General features: G+C 38.5%; 3 protein-coding genes across 7 annotated transcripts; all 3 read left to right on the top strand.

The window, feature by feature from the left end:
* Positions 1-331: 331 nt before the first annotated feature.
* Positions 332-6,632, top strand: ovol1a (ovo-like zinc finger 1a). Its single transcript, XM_058782368.1, has 4 exons — positions 332-907; positions 3,784-4,022; positions 4,228-4,519; positions 5,429-6,632. Exons 1-4 carry the CDS (start codon positions 808-810, stop codon positions 5,764-5,766), a joined length of 969 nt encoding a protein of 322 aa, XP_058638351.1. The 5' UTR covers positions 332-807; the 3' UTR covers positions 5,767-6,632.
* Positions 6,633-7,243: 611 nt separating this feature from the next.
* Positions 7,244-13,196, top strand: mus81 (MUS81 structure-specific endonuclease subunit). The gene is given in 18 exon segments (XM_058782205.1): positions 7,244-7,347; positions 7,589-7,753; positions 7,871-8,000; positions 8,118-8,194; positions 8,196-8,231; positions 8,307-8,423; positions 8,530-8,610; positions 8,708-8,796; positions 8,882-9,055; positions 9,150-9,338; positions 9,487-9,614; positions 10,410-10,522; positions 10,702-10,821; positions 10,901-10,996; positions 11,110-11,238; positions 11,579-11,682; positions 12,031-12,114; positions 13,039-13,196. Coding segments are annotated over 17 exon segments (1,887 nt in total). The 5' UTR covers positions 7,244-7,347; positions 7,589-7,600; the 3' UTR covers positions 13,106-13,196.
* A 177-nt stretch (positions 13,197-13,373) lies between these two features.
* On the top strand, positions 13,374-24,355 carry LOC131544163 (transmembrane protein 151B). Of its 5 annotated transcripts, none has more exons than XR_009272051.1 (4): positions 13,374-14,023; positions 17,341-17,376; positions 17,508-20,784; positions 23,659-24,288. XR_009272051.1 is itself a non-coding variant. In XM_058782206.1 (4 exons), the coding sequence occupies exons 2-4, from the start codon at positions 13,964-13,966 to the stop codon at positions 19,263-19,265; spliced, it is 1,854 nt and encodes a 617-aa protein (XP_058638189.1). In that variant the 5' UTR covers positions 13,376-13,520; positions 13,658-13,963; the 3' UTR covers positions 19,266-21,380. The 5 variants fall into 5 exon arrangements, 3 of the variants coding, with proteins under 3 accessions (XP_058638191.1, XP_058638190.1, XP_058638189.1); XM_058782206.1 differs by lacking the exon at positions 23,659-24,288 and having other exon boundaries at positions 13,376-13,520; positions 13,658-14,023; positions 17,508-21,380; XM_058782208.1 differs by lacking the exons at positions 17,341-17,376; positions 23,659-24,288 and having other exon boundaries at positions 17,511-21,380.
* The last annotated feature ends 62 nt before the right edge of the window (positions 24,356-24,417 follow it).

Here is a 24,417-nt window from a genome sequence, read left to right as displayed (position 1 = left end):
AAATGAGCGGTATCGTCCATATTTAAATGCATACGCACTTAAGAGAAAAAAAACTACACAGTCTTTCGTTTTTTTTTTTGTTTTTTTTTACAAGACTCAATATGCAACTTTAACTGTATACAATCGGTGTAAGATTTCTTTTTAGCTCGTTTTCGGTCACATCTTGCCTCGCCTTCCCACATTACCTCTACATTCACTTCGCTGCCACCTTGAAGCGGAATTGTTCAGGGGAGGGGGGAGACACAGAGAGAAAACCGGTTGGACAGGTAAGACTCAGAGGCTGGACTGGGTCGGGTTTGTTGTCACCGTTATATTCAGACGCATGCGCATTGTTACCTGTTTCCTCACGAAATGTGTACCTGCGCTCTAATGAGCCACTGAAATTCGTTTTGTAGTGCGACGGCTGAGCAGTTTGGAATATTTACCTGCCACAAACATCACCTCCCACCTGGACAAAGACACCTAGCTGTGTCTTAATCTACCGGGCCGAGTGAATTTCCGAGCAAGACTTGCTGAATTCAGAGTAGCGGAAGACGGCGGAAGGTGTAAGCAGAAGCGGGTGAATGTAGTGGGAAACTCCACGGAAACCTGTACAGGTACAGAAAGTTTGAGTCAAGAGGTGTGCGTATAGAGCGAAGAACTCGGCTTTGCTTTTCCAAACTAGGGAAAAGGCAATTGAAAACCCCATCTGAGAAGGACTTTACACTTGTTTTGTATTGTGGAGCAGTTTTTCCAAAAGTAGGTCGGTGTTTAAAAGCCTGCCGTTTAATTTCGAGAGATAGCGGGGAAGGACCTCGGGAATAGACCATGCCACGAGCTTTCCTAGTGAAGAAAACGGGAAATTCACCCGGCAAGAGAAACTGGAGCGATCTACCTGATCATGAACGCGGTGACATTTATATTCCAGGTGAGTACAAAAGTAACAAAAGCTTAAGCACTTTTTTTTTTTTTTAGCTCAATCTGGATAACGGTATACGGATGCATCGAATGTCACATTCAGTAACACAACAGTTTCACAGGAAGCGAGCGGTGTTTAAGTAGCCTGTACAGACCTTATTAACAGCGTATTTCGTGCATTTTGTTTTTACTTTTGAATTTTTTAAAAAAGATTTTGTGTTTTGCTTTCTTTTATAGTAGCCTACACTAGCCTATATTAAAAGTTAAATACAAAACGTACCTAAATTTGACAATTTCTTTGTGTGTGATTGAACTTAAAATACTCTTATAAAATGAGTTTGTGTGTAAGAGGGCCGTTATTGCTCCTTTAGTTGACCTTCAGACCCAACTGTCTTCCTTATAACATGAAACTCACTGCAGGCTACGGTGCCAGTGGCCTACACAAAACGTTTAGTGCTCTGAAAAAAATAAAACACATAAGCTTTTCTCTTTCTTTTCTACTGAAAGTTGATATCGATTAGAATTAGCCTAGACTAATCACTGGAATCACTTTTAGATATATTGGGTGATACTTAGCTATTTAGGCTACTTGTATCCAAGTTACTGTTAACTGCCTCATTTTAACTGTTTTTGGAGGTAAACAATTCGGCTATTGTATTACTGCGGGTCACCTAACGGAATAGACACAACTGTTCATTATGAGCCCCTTCTTCAGTCTCTACACGGTTCATCATAATTACAGGCGTAATGAGATATTCTGAAATATTTCTCTGTAGTGATATTTTTAAATATTACGGTTTGCAGTTAAAGACGAAATGTGTGTAGGCTAGTAGAGATTTGACATGTTAAAAGAATGCGTTCAGATGTTTTTTGTGTTCGTCAGCCGGCGGGTTTTTGTGAAAGTTTAATCCATTTGCATAACAGCCCATTCATAAACTGAACCAACTTGAAACAGAGACATTTATAGCATTGATTCATGCAGGTATGTCAGGAGGTTGTTGTACCTGTTCCGTTCGTTGCCATAACAACCACGTAGTTGTTTAATTAGCCTACTCATAATAAAGCGGTTTTAATTGTTGATTAAATTGATTCTGATATTATACAGCAATCCTGACATGAAAGTCTAATCTAGATTTTTCTTTCTTTCCTTCTTTCTTTCTTTCTTTTTTTCTTTCTTTCTTTTTCTTTCTTTCTTTCTTTCTTTCTTTCTTTCTATTTCTTTCCAATCAATGCAGCATCCGTTTTAACGCATCGTGGTCCTTTAGTTTGTCGTCCGTGATATGGTTTTGGGTTAATGTTTACAGCGGTGAAGGAAATAACGGGCTTTGCCGCGCTGTCTCCCTTTTCCCGCTACACCCTTAGCAAACACACACATAGTGAAGGCTACCTTTCACCTCACTTTTCGATATCAGCTGAACAAACCCGGAGCACAGGCATTGTTATATATTTATCGACGTCGCCTAAGTTACCCATTTTATGACACTTTTTTTTTTTAACCCATTCGTTAACTTAGTTTCGTTCTTTTTAATTGTTTTATTCTACTTCGCCTTGCATGTGACACAAAGAAACGATAAAAGCTTTGATAACAAGAAATGCAATAATTTGAAAAATAAAATAAAATAATAATAGTAATAATTTTGAAAATCTATATTAGCCTTGCTTTACATTGCTTGAATGACTGATTGGATCAGGCTATATTGCAGGCTTTATATTGCGTAATAAGATCAGAGATGTATTTTTAATAGGCCTATAGTTGATGCATTTAATTAAAATGCTTTTTCACTCATTAAAAATAGCCTATTCAAAAATGTGTATGAAATGTGAATCGAATCTTTTTGTGCTATTTAAGATCAAATCCGTTCGGTTGTCGTTCATCTTCATGTTATTGTTTGTGGTGTGACTGTGAAGGGAGGGGTTGGCAAACATCAGGGCAAAGGCAAAAAGAAACAATCACTGCTATGAACTGTTTTTACGTGTAGTTTATATTAAAAAGTTGTAGTAATAATAAAATATGACAATATAGCCTACAAGTCATGTTTATAAATCATACAGACATTCTGGTCATTTCAGCACTGAAACTACTAAACTGCCATTTGGTTTCATGTCTAAACTTAGATTATATGGTAGTTATGAAATATAGATTGTTGCATGTTACCGTTAGGCACTGCATGCACACATCAGATATTTGCATTATAATTTGCAACCCAGTCGATTGTGCCACACCAGAATCAACAGATTCATTGTTCAGGCCACTAGTATTAGTGTTTTTGATCATCTGAAATCTCCATGCAACCAATGTTGTGTCTCTCTCTCTCCTGTGACCTAATAATCTCTTCAGTAGATGTGTAGGGTATGATCGAACAACCTCTTAGGAAAGAACATGATAGTTTACCGGCAAACATTTGCAGATTATCCATCTGATGTATTGTGTTGCATGGAGGTTTGTATAAAGGGAGCTCGAGCCTGTGCCTCTAGCTCAGCTGGTCTGACTGGTAAAGCAGTAACAGGAGTGGTTTGACTTCAACCCGGCACAATGCACTCACACACTCATGCGCACCAGCTAACCCACCCACTCACACTTGCATTCTCACACACCTGGCCCAGAGGCACAACTGTCCCCCTTAGCCTCGAGAGCCACATACACACCCAGTTTCTGATTGTCTAGCAATCACATCCTTCATCTTCAGCTATGTAGGATGTAATCCACACTTGTTCACAAAGCCAAGATGTTATGCTGGAGAGATTTGCACATCTTGCGCCTGTCATCGTTTGTCTTCTTTACACAATACTCGGGCCAGATATGCAAAGCAAATATTGTGGTAATACAATGAAGGATGCTTTTTTGCTTCTAAAATCTGACGCCAACGTGTCTTTCTTTTCCTCCAGTCTCCATGTCTCCCATTGCTCTTCGAGAGGAGACCGAAGCCAGTCCGGCAGAGGTGGCGCTGTGCCTGTCCACTCGCAAGGACCGCAGCATGTACACATACAACCAGATGTACACCAATGACCCTGATGCAGTGGTTCCTGCGGCTGAGCTCCCATCATGCACTGCTCTGGGCCAGAGTCCAGAGACCGAGCACATCCGAAGCACACACAACAATACGTACGTGCGCACTAAAATAAAGGTGAGGCTTCTGGAAAATGTTTACTTTTACTATGTTGATCTAAGGTCTAGTTACGGCGGCAATAAGCTCATATTCAGCTGCGGAGCCATTGTGCCACCATTGGACATAATTGATTTGCTTGTGTGTGTGTTATACTCGTATCACTTTACTAGTCTGAATGTTTACACTACCATTAATTTCGTCTTTGTTTGTTATCTCACTGCAGGTTACCACAGGTGAGCTTCCCAAAGAGGTTCCACCTATTGTTCCTAACCTAACTACAAGTCCACCTGCTTCTATAGCGCCACCTTGCTCCCCTCCTGTCGCTAAGTCGCCTTCAGTGCAGTCAAGTGGTGGTACTTATGTTTGCCAGGTGTGTCAAAAGGTTTTCCAGTTCCAGCGCATGCTAAACAGACACTTGAAATGTCACAGCGAGCAGAAGAGACACCTGTGCGACTTCTGCGGAAAGGGCTTTAACGACACCTTCGATCTCAAGAGGCACGTTCGCACACACACAGGTAAGAGCTTCATCTGTTTGCGACGAAAACGGAAGTAGCCACAAATAATTGGGTGCTGATTGGATTCTGAGATGTGGATGTTTTGGAGGGGTGGGATTTAAGCATTTTCACTGGAAGATTGAAAACATTGAGGTCAAAAAAATATATTTTTTTAATATATAGATAGACTAAAGGTCAAAAACACTTAGAATAATTAAGATTTGTAAATGGTTTTTGAAAAAAGACCAAAGCTACATTTATTTGATTAAAAATACAGTAAAAACACTAATATTGTGAAATATTATTAGCATTTAAAATAACTGTATTCTATTTGAATATATTTATTTTAATAAAAGATTTTATTCCTGTGATGCGAAGCTTAATCACCAGTCTTCAGTGTCACATGATCCTTCAGAAATCATTCTAATATGCTGATTTGGTGCACAAATTATTAAACAATTATCATTGGTACTCAATTTTTAATAATAGTTTTTATTATTATCAATAGTGAAAACTGAAATCATGATACATATTTGTTTTCAGGGTTCTTTAATAAATAGAATAATCAAAAGAACAGCATTTATTTGAAATAGAAATCTTCTGTAACAATATAAATGTCTTTACTGTTACTTTCGATCAATTTAATGAATTCTTGCTGAATAAAAGTAATATTTTTTTTTCTTACCCCAAACATTTGAAAGGTACAGTTCCCACAAAAAAAATAAGAATTTGACAATTTTAACAAGAAAGTAAAAAATGTAACATGCTTCTTGAAATGAAATATTTCTTGAGCAACAAATCAGCATATTAGTTTAAAAAAAACGATTTGAATACTTTTTTTTTGTTATTAGAAGAAAAAGTGCTATGTTATACCAATAGGCAAAACTCCCACCTTTTTCAAACAAGAATATTCTTCTGTTCCTCCTGTAGGTGTTCGTCCGTACAAGTGCAATCTGTGTGAGAAGGCTTTCACTCAGCGCTGCTCTCTGGAGTCCCACATGAAGAAGATTCATGGTGTCCTGCAGCAGTACGCTTACAAGGAGCGCCGCAGCAAGCTGTACGTCTGTGAAGAGTGTGGCCATACAGCTTCTACCCAGGATGCATTGGTGCGCCACCTCCACACTGAACATCCAAACAGTGTCCTCCTGCGGGCCAAGGGGGCACGAAGACAGTCACCAATGATGAACGCTACCAGAGATGACACCTCCCAACCTGGTTCCCCTCTCTCTCATAATAGCGATGACACTGTAGAGTCAGGTGGGAGGTAGAGAAAGGGATGTTTCCTAAAAAAAAAAAAAAAAAAATATATATATATATATATATATATATATATATATATATATATATATATATATATTATATATATATAAAGGGATGTGATTAATGTGCATTCTGATGATTTATTTTTTCATTCAGAAAACAGACATGAGGGAAGAGGAATTTAAAAAGGGAAAGTGAAGTCATGCAAAATGCTGTTTTAATGGCAGTACGCTGAGATTCAGTTTACACTTTTGCTGCAGAATCAGGCTGTACTTTTCCCTGTGAAACACACAAAAGCAGATGTCTAGATAACGTCTACAGCATAAGTATGCACTACTTCAGTTTACATAATAATATTATTATTATTAAAATAGATGAGATGAAACACAACTCAGGAAAAATACACAGATCAATGTGACATTAAATTGTTCCATTTTTACTGTGTGGGACAATGATTTTATGTAGCAATGTTTCAACACTAAAATGAACTCTGCAGTGGCTGTCCCTGAATGTTTTAAAAAGGGATTTTGAAAGGAAATTAATTGTGTGTTGTTGATTTACTACTGTATGTAATATATACTTGCATAAATTTATCATAAAAGATTTATATTTATCCTGGTGTAGTTTTTATATTTTCCTGGGTATGTTTTTTGCTTGATTTTATACATTTTCTTTCACATGTAACAACCTTTAATACTTGTAATACTGTGTTTTTTTGGGGGGGTTGCATTATTATTTTTTGTACTTTTTATATTCAAAGGCATCATATATATGTAATAACATTTTAATTTCTTGTCACTGTTAGATAAATTAAGTAGGCTCTGTGGCAATCTATAACAACACACCTACACAATAAATGTGTTTTTGTTGATGGTTTAAAAAGAAGTGTGATTCATTCTCTTGTATTATTTCAGGAACATACTATCAGAAACCCAGCTACTTACTCAGAACTTAATTATTGATGTTATAAAGTACGTTTTATGTGTGATTGCATGCATGCAAACAGTTATGGAGGCAGATTAGACCAATAAAGCATTTTAGAATTTGCATGCAAGAGAGAATGAATAAGAGACAGCAGAAGAGAATGAGATTCAGTGGGTGGATGTCGGCGGATTCCAGATCCTTGTTTGGTCTTGTTCGTGGAATTCAGTGGCTGTTTCATTGTGGGGCCATCAGGCATTAACGGCTCAAAGGTGCCTATCCCTTTAGAACCGTTATTTTCAACAGCACCAACATATTCTGTACCACCCTTCGAAACTGTAACACTACAAGAATTTCTCGTTTAAAACAAACATAACTGCAGTGAGATTAAATTTGTTTATTAATTGAGCCCAAGTTGGAGAAATTAACTAGCCTAATAGTACATATTACTGCAAAACATTAATCTAAACATCATCCAACCATATTGTGTGTGGTTAGTCCTCATGCATACTCATGCAGAATGTCATGTTTCACAGCGTTTTGAGTTTTACTAAAATGCACCATCAACCCTTTGAGCGGCGCTACTCGTGTATCTTTTAGACGGAAATGACGCAACTACAATACTTTCGAAAACACAAGCGGGGAAACGGTGGGCAGCTGAACTAAAGGTAAATATAGCATCCCAAAAATAATATAATAATAGTAATAATTTACATGCATTTTTAAAGATGATCACTCAAGGATCTGACATAGTGTGTAATGCGAATTTAGCACGTCTGTTGCAAGCAAATAACTAAACGTGCAAATGCTCACTTAGTTTTTAATGTAACTTACATAGTATGTGTATAATGAGGTTAAGGCGGTTGCACCACAAATATATATGCAACATGAATATCTTTTACTTTTTAGGATGTAAATTGCATGTTCGATGCAAATATGCCGACGGATCAGGTGTGTTTGGGTCGGAAGCGCCCTGTGCCTTCATGCCCAAACCCTCTGTTCTTGCAGTGGTTAACAGAGTTGCGTGACAGCGCCAAAGAGAAAGGCTTGAAAACGCAGTATGTGTATCAGAAGGTGAGCGACTGTGTTGGGTTTAGTTTCGAATATTGCATTTAACTGACTGTAAACACGTAAATAATCCCATTAGTGACTCGTTAAACTTAGCGAATGCAATGCTGTGCTTTTTCGCAGGCCATAAACTCCTTGAAAAAATATCCTCTGCCGCTGACAAACGGAAAAGAGGCGAAGATCCTGCAAAATTTCGGCGACGGGATCTGCAAGATTTTGGACGAGCGGCTGCAGAAGTATTATCGGGAAAACGGTGAGGGACTTCAGTGTAGTGCAGACGTTGATTTTCTCGGAAATGTTTAGAGTGTCCACACAGTTGTTTAATCTGTTAGTGTGTCATGTTTACAGTCGTCTGTTTTATTCCTGAAAGGTTCTGATGCTCCGATCCACTTGGCTACTTCTTGTCATTGGAGCAGCATGGCTTCCTCCAAACAGATGGAGGAAACCTCAGAAGGAACCTTCAGGAACCTTTAGTAAACATATGGTCGGTTTAAAAAAAGAAACGAGTTGCAATTACTTGTTCGAGTTAATAGTTGAAAACAAATGACTTGTTTTGCAGAAGCAAACACAAAAAGAAGTGAGAAAGGAGAAGGGAGCTAAGAAAAAGAGAGAATATGTGCCACAGAAGAGGTCTGGAGGTTATGCTGTACTGCTCACTTTGTATAGACACACACAGGTAAAACAAGCATTTATTTTCATCTTACTTTACTTTTTTTTTTTTTTTTTAACTAAGGCAGGCACTGATGCACTCTATAAAATGTAAGTGTATTATTTATTTCTAGATGCCTGGCAGTAAAGGCTTTATGTTTAGGAATGAACTGCAAACTGAGGCACAACCCTTGTGTGATAAGTCCTTCTCAGTGGTAAGGCAAACAAACACGCATCTACAAAAGACTTGCCGAACTGCTCACTATATCCGCAGCTTGTACTCTTAACTATGCTGTTTTCCTCTACACACAGCCTGATCTTGGTAGCAAGTACACTGCATGGTCATCAGTTAGCACACTCATTCAGAAAGATCTTCTGGTGAAGACGCACAATCCTGCCAGGTGAGATATAAGCTGCTATCACTGCCCTGGATTTCTGCTTTAGCTTGAGTCCAGTTGCTCTTCATCTTTCTCTGTTTTATTTTAGGTATTCATTGACTGATCAGGGTCTGGCTCTAGCCGAGAAGCTGGATTCAGAAGAGACTGGGATGGCTAAAGAACATGTGGAGCAAATGAGTGAAGAAGAGGACACTCGTGATGGACCAGATGTTGTAGACCTGACTTTAGAGGAAGAGGAGGATGAGGAAGAGAAAGAGAGTTGGTGAGTAGTAGCAGGTTGGCTTTTGCATAATTGCAATGACATGTCTAAAATGTTTTGCATGTTGGAACATATTAACTGTATCATCCATCAATAGGTCCAGCAAGTCTTCAGAAAGGCCTGCCACAGCTCTTTCTGTAAACCAGGCCGGAGGCCACGTCTCTGCATCAGACGCCACAGAAAAATCCCAGACCTTAGAGAACACGGGGAGAACAGCGATGGGTTGGCATCTTCCACCTGGCTCTTATGACATTGTGTTGTGTGTCGACTTCATCGAAACAACAGGGTAAGAGAAAAAAGATTATATGTGTGGTACAATTTCACTTTTAATAACAATATAAGTTCATTTCAAGTTCTTCTAATGCATAGTATTTCATAAAACAGAAAATAGTTTGTAGAACTTTTTTTATTCAGTTGTATTTTGAACTCGACAGGGGAAGCAGTGGTCGCAAACAAGAATTGGTTAAGGAATTGCAAAGGAATGGTGTGACCTTTGATGTCAGGAAACTGAATGTGGGCGACTTCCTTTGGGTGGCACGTGAGAAAGTGACACCTGTTCCTGGTAAGTCGAATAGTAATTTTTTAGTTACTAACCAGCAGATGGCAGTGTTGCTCTTAGAAAAAATGGGTTGTTAAAACGGTTTACTTGGGACAAATTTGTAAGTGGTTGTAAACCTTTGGGGAGTTCAGTCAAGACCCCTCATTTGTCCAAGACAATATTGGAATGCCCTTCTATCTCAGCTGTTATGTACTTCTGTTACAATAAAAGCAAATAAACTAAAAAATTGTTATATCATATCAGTTTAATATTGTACATCTTTATTTTTATTTGTTTTTGGGTTTTTTACTTTTTAAATGCTACATTATGTCAATGTATCATATATAACATATTAATATAAAGATTTAAATAAATAATTCATCCCAAAAATTGAAATTTGCTAAAAATTTACTCACCCTCAGGCCATCCAAGATGAGTTTGTTTCTTCATTGGAACAAATTGGATTTTTGTGATGTTTATATCAGCTGTTTGGACTCTAATTCTGACGGCACCCATTCACTGCAGAGGATCCATTGGAGAACAAGTGATGTAATGCTAAATTTCTCCAAATCTGTTCTAATGATGAATTGAACTCATTTACATCTTAGAAGGCCAAGGGTGGTTAAAGTTTTAGCCAATTTTCATTTGTGGTTTAACTATTCCTTTAAATAATTTTAAGACTTATTGTGCCTCCTGGTAGATTGCAGAGGCCTTATAGTTTAGAACCACCATTTTAATAGATTAAATCCATTAAGATTTTTTTAAAATTATAAAGTTCCACATGCACAAATTCAAAATAAAAACTGTGTCCTCCTTCAGGGCAGCTGCGTCCTCCTGTGGGAAAAGAGCTGGTGCTTGATTACATAATTGAGAGGAAGAGGATGGATGATCTGTGTGGAAGCATCATAGATGGACGCTTCAGAGAGCAGAAGGTTTGAACCATGACACACACACACACACACAAAAAGTAATGAAAATAACCCATGAATCCCATTTTCCCCTATATCCTGCTCTGTTTATCTGCTTTCTGGATATAATGAAAATATTTGTGACTTCATCTGTGATTTATCATTTTCCAGTTTATTTTCTTCTGTCGCATTCTCGTCCTTAGTTTCGACTGAAGAGGTGTGGTCTGCATAAGCCCATTTATCTAGTGGAGGAGTGTGGATCAGTGGCAGCTCATCTCAGTATACCTGAGAGTACATTACAACAGGCTATAGTCAATACACAGGTATAGAGCAGGCCATAAAGCCCATCATGCAATAGTGGATGATGATGATGACGTGATTGTATGAGTGTGTAATTCACAGGTGGTTGATGGCTTCTTTGTGAAGCGCGTACAGGATGTGAAAGAGTCTGCTGCTTACCTCACCATCATGACCAGATACCTCCAGAAACTCTACCAGGTTTGTTTCAAAGACAAATCAGTGCAGTATGTGTAAATCACATCTTCCCTATTATATTCTAGTATTCCCTAATTTATGTCAGGATTTTTTTGGCTTTTTTTTTTTATCCTCAGAATTGCACATTATTCTGTCGCTCCAGAGAACTGGAGGGTGATGGAGAAGATAAGAGTGAGCAAATGGGAAACCTCTCATGTTCTCTCATGGCCTTCACAGAATTTAACTATGGGGCTATTAAGAATAAGGTAATGTCAACAAATCAATGAACATTTGAGAAAGTTGGTTTGCACTTATATTAAAATGATGTCCAATATGATAACATGGAAACAATTATTGCTGATATGATAAAAAAAAAAATCTTTATTAAAATAAAAATATAATGTATTATGTATGTATGTGTATATATAATGCATACATATGTATATATATATGTGTGTGTATATGTATATATTTATTTTCTTTATTTTTTTCCTGCTGGTGACCTTTGTTGTACTGTTATATACTATGCTCTCCTCTGGAAAAGTGTATTTTTCTTCATAAATCCTACTATTATTTCTAATCAAGATCTCTGACTCATACAAACAGTGCCAGACAGTGCGGGAAGTATTTGCACGACAGCTTATGCAGATCAGTGGAGTCTCTGGTGATAAAGCAGCCGCTGTTCTTGAACACTACAGCACAGTCAGCAGGTGTGACTCACTCTCCACTATTGCAGAAACACTCACTCATTAAAACTAATTTACATTTCACTACACTCACTCATTAAATTACTGTGTACCATCCCACTATCACAGACACACACTCATTAAATCACTCATTTATATTCTACTATCCCAGACATTTACTCACTGTATGAAATTAAAATTATTGTATTCCATAACAATTGCTTGGTAACATAAATGGATGACAACATGTCAAGGTCATGTCATTTTACCTCTTGGTTCACCCAATTGTTTGGAAAAGGCTATTGGCTTTGCTTGTTTTTATTTATTTATTTATTTTTTGGTCTTTTTTTTAATCATTTATTATTTCTCTAGTTTATTGCAAGCATATGATCAGTGCTCCAATGAAGCAGATAAAGAGAAACTTCTTTCATCCATCAAATATGGAAAACTCAAAAGGTTTGTTTTGTTTGTACTGATTTGTTTATACTCTGTCTGTCTATCTGCATGTATGTATATATTTGAGTGTGTGTTTAAAAGTAATGTAATGGCTTTGCTTGCGCATCTGCTAAGAATAGCTATATAAAGAATATGAAGAAAATATAAAGAAATCTATATTTTTATTCAGCAAGGATGCAATAAATTAACCAAGTGACAGTAAAGACCTATCAGTGTTATATGATCATATGATGCGATTTCAAGTCTTCCTTTCTCTTTGGAGTGTTAAAAGCTGATTGTGCATAGATGAGATCCCTGAAGTTGCAAAGACTAAAGTCTCAAAACCAAAGAGATATTCTTTATCAAAGTTAAGACTCGTCCACGCCCCCCTAAAACGGCTCATTCAAACACGCCCCCACATGTCTATGTCAAGATGTGGAAATATTTGCCTAATGCAGCCCAAGTGTTCACGCAAAGAAAGAAGGCATGGTTTCAGTAACCGCAGTAGTGTTGATGCAGCTGTGTCAGGGAGACGCTGTGTGTTTCTATGCGAAAGTAGAAATAGTGTTACTATGCGAATCTTGAAAATAATGTATTGTGATTTCCACAAAAATATTAAGCAGCACAACTTTATTCAACACTGATAGCAACAAGAAATATTGAGCACCAAATCAGCACATTAGAATGATTTCTGAATGATCATGTGACACTGAAGACTGGAGTAATGATGCTGAAAATTCAGCTTTGCATCACAGGAATAAATTACATTTTAAAATGTAGTAAAATTATAATAATTAATTAAATTAATAAATAATAATAATTTCACAATTTTTATATATATATATATATATAAACTCAATGCATTCCTTGTTTAGCCTAAATTAGTTCATTTATTTATTCATAAATTAATTATATTATTATTATTATATTTTTGTTTTATTGCAGGAATATTGGACCGGCCTTGAGTCGCACTATATATCAGCTCTACTGTACACATGGACCTCTGTCATAGGCTTTCCCCTTGCACTTCAGTTTAATCAATGCATTTTCATTTTGTACATTTGTTGACTCTCAAATAATGTCTAAAATAATAAAGATATAAATTACAGTTTTTCTAACTTGCTGTCTGTCTGTTTTTCTCACCCCTCTGGAGTATTGCAGTTCAATTCTTTGCTTCAAAACAAAAACTGCAAACTTGCTGTGCCTTAGCGTTAATCACTGAAGCGTAAGAGTTCAAAATGTGCATTAAAATGAGGGAAAGAATTGCAAGGGGGGCATTGGTGCAATGGAATGCAAGCTGTATGGGGCAGGTGGGTGACATCAGTGTTGAGGTAACAGCTGCTCTGCCTTACAGGAGATTGGAGGGGGACTCCGCTGACGTCCTCTGAATCGCCCTCAAGGAGAAACACGCATATCGACAAAAACAAGTAGGGCGCCTTGGATCAACGCTGCTTGCTTTCGTGGAAATGTGTTTTGACGTTTTGCTGCCTGCATTCAGCATTCAGACAGGCGCGTGCGTTATAAAATCCTCGATGCATTCTCTTCCCATCATCCATGTTTCTAGACCTACAGCCATAACAACAACCTCATCATCCTCACCACAGTGAAGGTGATGAAGCTGGTGGTGAGATGGTCAGAGCCGAGAGACTATTTGAGAAGATATGCATGCACTTGATGTGTGAAGGGCAAGGAGGAGACGGAGAGTGCGGGTGGGTAATGTGGCGTTGTTCATGCGACTTCGCCCAGGCTGCCGCTCTCGAGCAAACGTATCGGGACCATCGGCGGATGGGGTGACTTACCCGAGGGCCGCCCGCTACATCCTGAAGCCATCCCCGGGGTGCCTCCGTGAGGCTAGAGGGACGGAGGAAAGATGCAGGAGGCGACGGCAGATGCTGAGGAGCCCATTCTCAACGGAGCTGGGAGGGAAGAGGTGAGACGAGGGCGTGTAAATTCTCCCAAATCCGAAATAAATGGTGTATTTTTGTGTTTACATATACATGTTAGCTGATATTCTGTAGTACAGTCAGTATTAGTGTTGAGCACAGGAAGGCTGTCACGACATATATGGCAAGCCATTTTAACATTTGTTACTGACTATTTTAATTACTTGCTAAACAATCCATTAGAGCAGTGGTTTTCAATCCTGTTCCTCGGGACCCACTGGTCTGCACTTTTTGCATGTCTCCCTTATCTGACACACTCATTTGAGATCATGGAGCTCTTTCCTAATGAGCTGATGATCTGAATCAGGTGTGTAAATTAGGGAGACATGCAAAATGTGCAGAGCTGTGGCTCCCCAGGAACAAGTTTGAAAACCACTGCATTAGAGAATACAGTTGTATCTTTATCAGTTTCAGTAGTAACTATTAGATACTACTACTTATACTGTTAGGTGACAATTATTTATTGTAGTTCTACTAGTAGCCTACTTTTTAGATAGTTAGACCTAGTACCTTTTATAAGACAAATCTCTCCCATTTGTTACTAGTAGCATTTCTTATCTTACATGTTTACTTGTCATATATCATCATGACTAGTCAGAATGGCTTAGTTATAATTTACTAAATAATCCTGACAATTAGATTATAAATGTTAGCAACAATAGAACTACACTAACAAATACTTTTTTCTTTTTTTTAATTATTGCTACTAAGAATACTGGAACAGTAAATGTTTTAATGGTTACTGGATACTGACAAAGTACTAATACCCAAGTAAGTTGCTAATAGCAAAAGAATACAATTAGAATATAGGCCTAACGAATAAGTATTAGTGACTGCTGTAGAGTGTGTGTGTGTGTGTTATATATATATATATATATATATATATATATATATATATATATATATATATATATATATTTAACATTTATGAAGTGTTATTACTAAAACTGAAATAGATGCAGGTCATTATTGGATTGCTTGTATATAGTTTAGGTCAGGAGTGCCCAATCCTGTTCTTAGAGATCTACCTTCCTGAAAAGTTCAGCTCCAACCCTGATCAAACATAGCTGAACCATTAATTAGCATCTGAAAGAGCACTTGATAATTACAGACAGGTGTGTTTAATCAGGGTTGGAACTGAACTGCAGGTAGGTAGATCTCCAGGACCAGGATTGGGCACCCCTGGTTTAGGTATAGTAACATAAGTATTAGCTGGTTATAAGAAATAAATATCAGAAGCCATGTAAACAGCTTGCCATATGACACAATCAAGCTATACTATTACCAGTATTTTAGTCTCATAATTGTTTTAGTGGTAAATATTGAGAGAAGTTTAATAATATAGCATGTTTCTCCACAGCAAACATTCTGCAGTATATTCCTTGTTAACCATATGTTTTATCTCTGTACTGCAGTTTGTTGTTTCCCCAGATTTTTCTGTCCTCAGTCTGGCTATCTTTTCTCTTTTGGGGGGGGAAAAAAAAAAGGTTGTATTGGCACAAAATATAATTGCACAAAAAGTACTGTAGTGGTACATTGATGGTATCAATATGTTAATATAGTGGTACCGAATGATGTACACATAACAGTTTGCATGGTATTGTAAGGTACTTTAAAGAAAACCGTGGTAGTAGCATGGTAGATATTGGAAAAACATTGTATTACCATGGCAGTGTTGGTGTGAATCCCTGTTTGGAGGTGTAAAATCATAATATTTCCCAAGTATGCATTAAATTTATAATTCACATTTTAGTTTTTCTCTTCTGAGTTGATTAATTAGAATGTTACTAAAGAAAGTGTGTTACTCATAGAACATGCAATGTGTATGATAAAGTGATATATATTCCCCACACAGGGTAATATGCAGGTCTTTACCCTCAGGTCTTGGCAGAGCTTTTCCCTGGGGCTGTTGTTTTACTACCAGCCTTCTTGGCAACGTCTCTTTCTCCTTTTGTCTGCCACTGTGCTTAGCTCTTTCCTTTTTACATTTATCATGTTCTTCCGTCTGATAGATGTCCTCTCACTGGTACAGTATCTGATCAAAGGAGGTCTGTGTTATTTCAAGGCAGATAATGACTTCGGTTAGGTCAACAAAACTGTGACAATGCTCAAGACCAGAGTCAGCACTGACCTCCAGGCCCTCCATATTAACAAACTACAGCATTTCTCTCTCTCTCTCTCTTCTCTATTCATTCATTGGTGCTGAGTTAACCTCCTGTCTCTTGTTACATGAAGATCAATAGAAATGGAGACAGCTTGAAGGGAAGAAAGCTGTGAGCCATATCAGAAATGCAGTTTTAAATTAATTTGGTTGGCAGCAGTAATAGGCTACAACAGATAGTGTGCTATTTCTGTACATTTTAGTTTGGCATTAATGTGGCACAGGCTGCTGAAGGATGATGAAAGACTGAAGTCAAATGAAGGATGCTGAGAGAGTATCTGGATTTCACATATCGCTCCTCCTGCCAACATACAGTACTTATCTCTCTGACTGTAAAGATGTATCATATTCCTTCTATAACCAACGTCTTTCTCTGTATTATGTTCCTCTCTCTTTTCTGTCATTTTCAATTAACCAAACCACAAATACAGAATCTTAAGATTCAAGTAGCTACAGCAGTCATTCAAAGGCCACAATCCTATTTCTACTTCCACTCCAATGTTAACTTCTGGATTTGTGTTTGTTTAATAGAAGAAGAGTGAAAGAAAAGGGGCTATGGAAGAGAGATTATTATAAAGAGTGTTTGAGCGAGTGCAAATGCGCATTTCAAATCTAGAATGTGCAGTTTTGTTTTGTTTTTTAATGTCTTAACATGGACAAGATTTACTGTAATATTTTTTTCTTTCAGAAAACTTAATGTGCATCCCTTATATACATAGAGCATTCAGCATTCCTCATTCTTTTTCTAAGTATTAAATATTTACAATAATACCTTAGATTACAAAACAAGCTTTGAAGTACTTATTATTTTTCTAAACGTTTGAAATAATGTTCCAGTTAAATCAGACTGTGAAGGATTCTCTTTGTCATGGCAGAACTTTTTGAATGCATGAGAGAAAGAATGAATTGCAACCAACACTGTTGTTTATAGACTGAAAATGCTTAAAAATTCAGAATACAGTTGATCATTAGAATTTGCATAATGTTTTCCATTATGCTAAAAAAATAATGTTCTGAAATAAAACAGCAGACATTTTCTCAAAGAGCTTCTCAACAAGTGTTAGCATACCTTTTCTGACAATTGCACTAAAAAGGTAATTAAGTCTATATTTTGCAACCTAATGTGCATGAAATTTATTTCAGGCCAGACCAAGATCGTTTTGTAATTTAACAATACAGGTAATTTGCAAATATAATTTGATATCTATTTTTCTCCAGGCAATAAAATACTAAATATATGTCTTAATTATTATAACCTATTGTCCACATTCTCACTCTGACATATTCTCTCTGTCCTCACCTCTCTGCAGCAGCGTCCGGTGAAGCAGTCCTTGGCTGCCTCTCTGTGTCGAGAGTCTCACTGGAAGTGTCTTCTCCTCACTCTGCTCATGTTCGGCTGTTTTGGCACACTGGCCTGGTGCAAGCTGTGCAAAGTTCCAGTGCTAGCTCCGACAGAGCCCGAAGCTGCGGTTGTGGAGCCTGGAGACCCCTCCACAACCTCAGCAAGCTCCAATGTCTACATACCCCTAGACGTGGATCTGGATAGTCCCTGTTCCAGCGGCTACATTTATATTCCTCTAGCTTTCCTGGCAATGCTGTACGTGGTCTACCTGGTGGAATGCTGGCACTGCTACTCCAAGACGGCCATGTTGGCTCAAGCAGAGGTTGCGGAGGTTTATGAGCGTGTGCAAAGGCTGCAGCAAGCAACGCCGTGCATCTGGTGGAAAGCTATTAGTTACCACTACGTTCGACGAACAAGACAGGTAACACGCTACCGCAACGGGGACGCCTACACCACTACGCAAGTGTATCATGAGCGTGTAAACACACATGCCGCGAGCTCAGAGTTTGACTATGCGAGGTATGGCGTCAAAGACGTTTCGAAGGAGCTTAGAGGCCTAATGGATTACCCAGCGGTACGGCTGCGCTTCACCAAATGCTTTAGTTTTGCCAGTGCCCGAGCGGAGGCTGCCTACCTCACCCAGCGTGCACGTTTTTTCGGTGAAAACGAAGGGCTTGATGATTACATGGAGGCACGAGAGGGAATGCATTTGAAGAACGTGGACTTCCGTGAGCACATCTTTGCTTTCCCGGACCCGGCCAGACAGCCCTGGTACGCCAGGCGTAAAGTTTTCTGGCTGGCCTCGGCTCTGCTGTTGTCCTGGCCGCTTCGGGTCGTTGCGGAGTATCGCACTGCATATGTGCACTACCATGTAGAGAAACTGTTTGGCGATGCTGATGATAACAGTAGGGGTGATGTAACTGAGAATGGTGGGGGCAACGAGAATGGAAACGGACCTGGGACCGGATCGAGCTATCGTGCCATTTCACGTGTTAATACGGTGGACATGACGGAGCTGGAGTGGCACATTCGCTGCAACCAGCAAATGGTGCCTAGCTACTCTGAGGCCATGTTGATGGATCCCGGTTCGGGGGGTAACCAAGGTACCAACACTCCTCCAGCCGGGCAGGGGACTAACTCAACAGTGGGTGGCCCGACTCTTCCAGTGGCCTTCGCTTCGGCGTACTTGCTCCAGAACTGTCCTCGTTGTCGGCGCACCACAAGCAGTGCTTCCTTGCCATCCCGACTGAGAGGCCCAACTGCAGCCCTGCTGAGTGGAACCATGGCTGGAATGAGAGCAAGTGGATCAGGAGGTGGTCCTGGAGGCCCGGGACGGCTGGTTCTGAGCAGGAGTGGCTTCTCATTGGGGCGTCTCCAGGCTCCTCGGCCGTCGTCCCTCTTCCACTCCCGAAGTGTCGGTGGAGGACTTGCGACAAGAGGAGAAGAGGCAAGTGGGGGAGGTGGTTTCTTAGGTTTGGGAGCTAGACAAGACGAAGAGAGTAGAAGAGTGCTGGGAGGAGAGGGGGATGAGGATGAGGAGGTGCCAAATGTGGTAGAAAGAGAAGGTGGTGAGAGAGATGGGGAGGAAAGAGAGCAACAGGAGGATGCAGAAGAAGAGGAAGTAAGGGAAGGAGACAGACCTCCTGCATATCAGGATGCCTTTTTTTTCCCTGTGTTGATTGTGCATGGAGAGGAAAGTTGCCATTCAGGTGAGGACATTTCCTGAAGAGCCCCCATCAAAAAACGCATTGTGTTAGCAGGAAAAAAAAGACGATTAGAAAAGTCATGGCCAAATAGAATGTGAATTGAGCTCCACTCCCCTTGGTCACTGTTGCTAACTCAGACAAACTTTACAGAATATACCATAGGAATGAACTAGCGATATACATAGTGAGTTTTTACAGTACAATGCATGCATATAATTAATGAGTAAAAAAAGGTGAAAACCGATCAGAATGCTGACCACGGAAAACTGAAAAGACAAATCATTTTTAAAAGATGAATCAATATGCATTTGGTTAAAGATCAGAAAAATAAAAATAAAGCTTGTATCAACTCTATGTACTTTGTGCCACTATTTTAAGTGACCTGGCAGCAACGTTTTACCATAATATCTGTAAAATTTCATATAAAAATATCCACTCTCTCAGATCCACCGGAGACTTTCATTAAAAGTACAAAAGCTTGTCTGAGAAAACAACGAATGGCAACAGTAGCTAAGTGGGATCAGTCAGTAAGGTTTTTAAGGCAGCACTTAGAGAATGGTCAGTTGGTTCAGTTTAAGACTGATGCATAAATTGACCAAACAATGATTGATGTTAATATAAACTTATCTATGCAATAAAGAAACAGCAAGAGAGTGTTCGTAAAAATTTACGGGGATGCACAACAAGAGAAGAACCTTCGATAAACTGCATCTCCTCTGGTCATGGAGCAAAAGACATGCTATCAAAGACAAGACTATTGGAGAAGTCTTCCAAAGATCATGAAGAGAACGGAACAGTTCAGTTCATCAAGAGGAATGTTATTAATCTATACACATAGCCAACGTACAGCTGTGTCCCACAAGTCAAAAAAACATGTTTTGTTTTATTTAAAGAAAAAAGAAAAGAGGAACCTCATTAACTTGCACAAAATGTTGGGATTCAGCTTCTTGAGACATTACATTGTAACTATTTGTTAATTGTTCTTTTTTTAATTTTCTTTTTATTTCTCTCACTGCATCTACTGTTCTTATGAAATGGATCTTTGATAGAACTAATGGATTCCATTATTATTGCAAGGAATATACTCATATTAAGCTATTTTCTTGCAGCTTCATTGAGAGTATTTTCTTTCTGCAGACTTGCAAGTCCCAGTAACACATTTTTGGTTAGCTTATCAGAAAACTAGTAAAAGCTTCTGGAGATGTTTCCTCAACTGAAACTACAACACGAAATCTTGCTTTTGTGAGGTGCTGTTATCACTTTTTGTTCATTGTATGTATTTTGTATTTATTGTTATTCAATAATGGTTTATTTGTACGTTATATCACCAATTTGCCTCATGAAGAGCTTGATACAGAAGAGCACCTCACAGACATAAATAATGGTACAGCATGTTGCCCTCCATCGTAGCCTCTGTGCTCGTCTTTGATTGGCTGAAGTGTCATGTGAATAAATAGGCCAGTCGTAGATGAGACTGCTTAGTGTGCCAAGATACATCCATCTCCTGGTAACTGTGGATCCTCGTGAGACGTCTTAGTAGTGAGTTCATTGCAGCATACACATGTGACTCTTTAATAATTGGAAAATGTGTACAAACGCACATCTTCCTACTTGTGTTATGCTGTCAAGCTTCAAATATAATCTGCAAATACACTTTGGAAGCAGAAATGCACACGCTTAGTCCTACCATAAGCATGCAGACATGCTCTCTCATTTATCCTTTAGCAGGTCACATAGATGTTGCAACTGTACTGCAAATAATTTAAAACACCTTTGATTAAGAAAAAGAAAATGTTCTTGCAATACTGTTAAAATGTTCTGTCACAACGTGAATGTTGATCTAACAGTGATGTGGTGTCTATTTAAATCACAATGAGAATGTAAAGTATGTCATCCGTATTTGACAGTGCAGTGTGTTTCATCCGTTAGCCTCTCGTTGATAGCCAGATGGTGGAAACCTGGATTCCGGGAATACTTGAATTTCTAGAAATCGTAATTGTTCAATTGGATGCACAACTGTCTTCTGGAGTTTAGATGGATGACGGGAGTTATTTTTAGATTTAAGTTGCAGAAGGTTCAGGCAGTCTTGAAATCAACTGTCTGGATGTTTGGCGTGTGTGTGTGATTTTTTTTTTTTTTTTACACAACTACCCTTTTGAGACTTACATAAGAACCCTTTAATATTTAATGGTAGCATCAAAATCAAAAAGCAATACTTTCTTTTTTGTGACAATGACATTTCAGATGTAGCTAAATTCACGGAGATGTTTGTATGATACAGAATGTTTCATTTGTTCTGTTTAAATAAACAGGAGCTTTACATTTGTCCCTCCCCAAAATTACTAGGTTGTAAGCGAGCAAACTATTGCTGTTATGCCTCAAACGGGTTTGCCTGAATTGTTTTACAGTGAATTGGCTTGGAGTTATGAAAGGAGGTATGTAAGTGTGTGTGTGTTGGAGGGCAGGCTGAAAATAAGGGTCGTCACAAATGACGATCATGATAAACGTAATACTGATGGTACATAATAAACTGCTTGATTTGAAATGTTATTTGTGCCATGACATTATCAATTTGGTGTCTAGTTACCATTTTGTAAACTTAACTGCTTATTTAATCATTTGTCGTGTAAGAATATATTTTGACTGTCTGATCAAACAATGAAAAACATGCTTGTGATTCATTCATCACACTGCAACTGGAGGGTCAAGTCAAATGCATTTGACTTTCCTATTGCAGTGCTTCCCACAATTTGTAGTTAATATGCTATCCAGACATGTCTACAGGTTTTATCTCACATTTTAAATTGTTTTCATTTCTAAACAGCCCTTGTTTGTAGAGCTGCTTTTTTTATGTCACCAATTAAGTTTAATGTTTTTAAGTCTAAGTCCCCGTTAGGTCCAATATTACTTCATAAAGACCGTATTAAAGTTTGTGGAGGTCAACATACCTGAAACAACAGCAGTGATAACGAATCCATGCCATTGATCAACCAATCCGAACTGAACACACAGGTTGAATTACGCCGCCATGCGGCCAGTGCTAGTATTACATGTTTCCTAATAGCTCGGGATTAACATTAATTTATTTGTAAGAACTTTTCTCTTTTAGTCCTTATAGTCTACTTTACATTCAAAAGGTACACAAATTGTAAATAGAATCTTGTTATGAAAACGCCTCTCTCAGTCTCAGTCTGTCCCTGTCTCCCTCTTAATCCTGTCGTATTTAATTTGAGGTGAAGTAGATTTAAGCCACTCGTTAGAGAAAATCACGGATTTAACAGTCACGCTGAATCGCTCAGAGACAGCAAGCAGAAAAACTGCATGACCAAGACGGAAGGAAAAGTCTGGTAAGTCTGGTATCTTATCTGATTAATGTGGAAGGTAATTTGCGTTTTTGAGCTGTCTGCGTTCAACTGTAAAGTTTGTTTTGGATGCCGAGTTGTCAAAGACACGAACTGCATAAAAACACTCACAATATATATATATATATTTTTTTAATTTAGTCATTGACTTTGAGGTTGTTACGACTTTACCGGCTGTTGTTTTTATACTGTCTCGTGTTTTAACAGGAGCTAATGTTCGCAATCAGTAAAATGTGACTGATGTGAGAGAGGCTCGGTAAGCCTCTGTAAGCCGCTTGATGCCCGGCGGATCAAACCGAGTGCCACTGCTGTATAATGAGGCATCACGACTGATGATTGACGCATTTTCACTTTGACCGAGTGTAAATGCTCGACTCATGTCTGCTAGTATGCATTTAATGACAGTCCTTGGCAAGCACTATATAAATCATCCATACTTTGGGACACAGCTTGTGAGTTTCTGCCGGTTGAAGCAGGTGTAGAATGCATTTGATGCACAAAAAAAGACTTGTCATCTATATTTTTGGTCAATATTTAGAAGTAGACTAGTGAATATATGTTTAAAAGTGATTTTGCAAAATATATAGGCCTATATATTTTAGAACCACCAAAATTTGTGTTATCTTAAAGGGGTAGTGCACCCAAAAAATATAATTGTCATTGTTAACTCACCCTCCTGTTGTTCCAAACCTGAATGAGTTTCTTCTGTTGAACACACACACAAAGATATTTTGAATAATGTGGGTGACCAAAGTTTATGGTAGCCATTGACTTCCATAGCATTTTTTTTTTCAATACTATGGAAGTTTCCAGAATACTATGAATTTTCCAGAAATGGGACAATGAAGTATATTCTATTTTCAGAGGCTATAACCGGCAACTGCCTTCTTTATTCTATTTTAGATTAAATAAATACAGTCTTGGTCAGCATAAGAGACATCTTTCAAAAGACATCAAAAAGTTTAAACCCCCTGTATTAGCATATTCCTTCATTCCTCAGTTCACTTTCAGTCTTCACCCATGGCCATGCTCTCCTCTTTCCCTCTGCCAGATGATGACTGAAATAGTAAAGGCCCAGACCGATTCGGTGGTGTCCAGTGTGGAGTCCATGCTGGCGGACGCTGTCCGAATACAAACACAGTGCAAGGAGCGCAGCGCAGAGCTGGCTGCGGCTGCAGTGGAGCTGCACGAGGAGACCCAGAGCCTGCGGGAACAGTGTGAGGCCACACAGCTGGACATGGCCCGCCTCCGACGGACACTAGATGAGCTTCTGGACACAAAACATGCCTATGAGGCCCGTGAGAGACAGACCCGAAAACTTAGCAAGCAGCTTTAAAGAAAGAGTACTATTAATGGACATACAGATTAGAATCGCCAGAAAGCAATGTATGAGAGAGTACAATGTAAAAAAAGATATTTATATAATTTAAGTATATAAATAAAGTTTTACTGAAAGCAAACAATGCAGTCCTCTAATAACTGTACAAGCTTTCCTGCACTATTTAATGGTGAATATTAAAGGAAAAGTTCATCTAAATATTAAAATCTACTCTCAGGGCATTTAAGAGGTTTCATACAAACATGATGCAGCATCTTGCTTTCCAAGATATTAATTGAGGGACAGGAGTTGTGTGGACTACTTGTGATGTTATCAGTTTTTTAACTCTTATTCTGACGGCACCCATTTACTGCAAAGGATCCATTGGCAACCAAGTGATGTAATGCATACATTTCTTCAAATCTGTTTATATGTAGAAACAAACTATATCATCTTGCCTCAAATTGAATGGAAAAGGGTGCCATAAAATTA

Source organism: Onychostoma macrolepis, chromosome 07, assembly GCF_012432095.1.
Source record: "Onychostoma macrolepis isolate SWU-2019 chromosome 07, ASM1243209v1, whole genome shotgun sequence".
Taxonomy (NCBI): Eukaryota; Metazoa; Chordata; class Actinopteri; order Cypriniformes; family Cyprinidae; genus Onychostoma; species Onychostoma macrolepis.
This window is presented reverse-complemented; position numbering and strand designations above follow the sequence as displayed.

What these genes read in the sequence shown, in the direction of transcription:
- ovol1a (XM_058782368.1), top strand. Translation starts at nt 808, where the DNA reads ATGCCACGAGCTTTCCTAGTGAAGAAAACGGGAAATTCACCCGGCAAG. An exon ending in ACGTGCGCACTAAAATAAAG is followed by an intron (nt 4,023 to 4,227) that starts GTGAGGCTTCTG and finishes ATCTCACTGCAG; the next exon opens with GTTACCACAGGTGAGCTTCC. An exon ending in GCACGTTCGCACACACACAG is followed by an intron (nt 4,520 to 5,428) that starts GTAAGAGCTTCA and finishes TTCCTCCTGTAG; the next exon opens with GTGTTCGTCCGTACAAGTGC.
- LOC131544163 (XM_058782206.1), top strand. Translation starts at nt 13,964, where the DNA reads ATGCAGGAGGCGACGGCAGATGCTGAGGAGCCCATTCTCAACGGAGCT. An exon ending in ACGGAGCTGGGAGGGAAGAG is followed by an intron (nt 14,024 to 17,340) that starts GTGAGACGAGGG and finishes AATTTATTTCAG; the next exon opens with GCCAGACCAAGATCGTTTTG. An exon ending in TTTGTAATTTAACAATACAG is followed by an intron (nt 17,377 to 17,507) that starts GTAATTTGCAAA and finishes ACCTCTCTGCAG; the next exon opens with CAGCGTCCGGTGAAGCAGTC.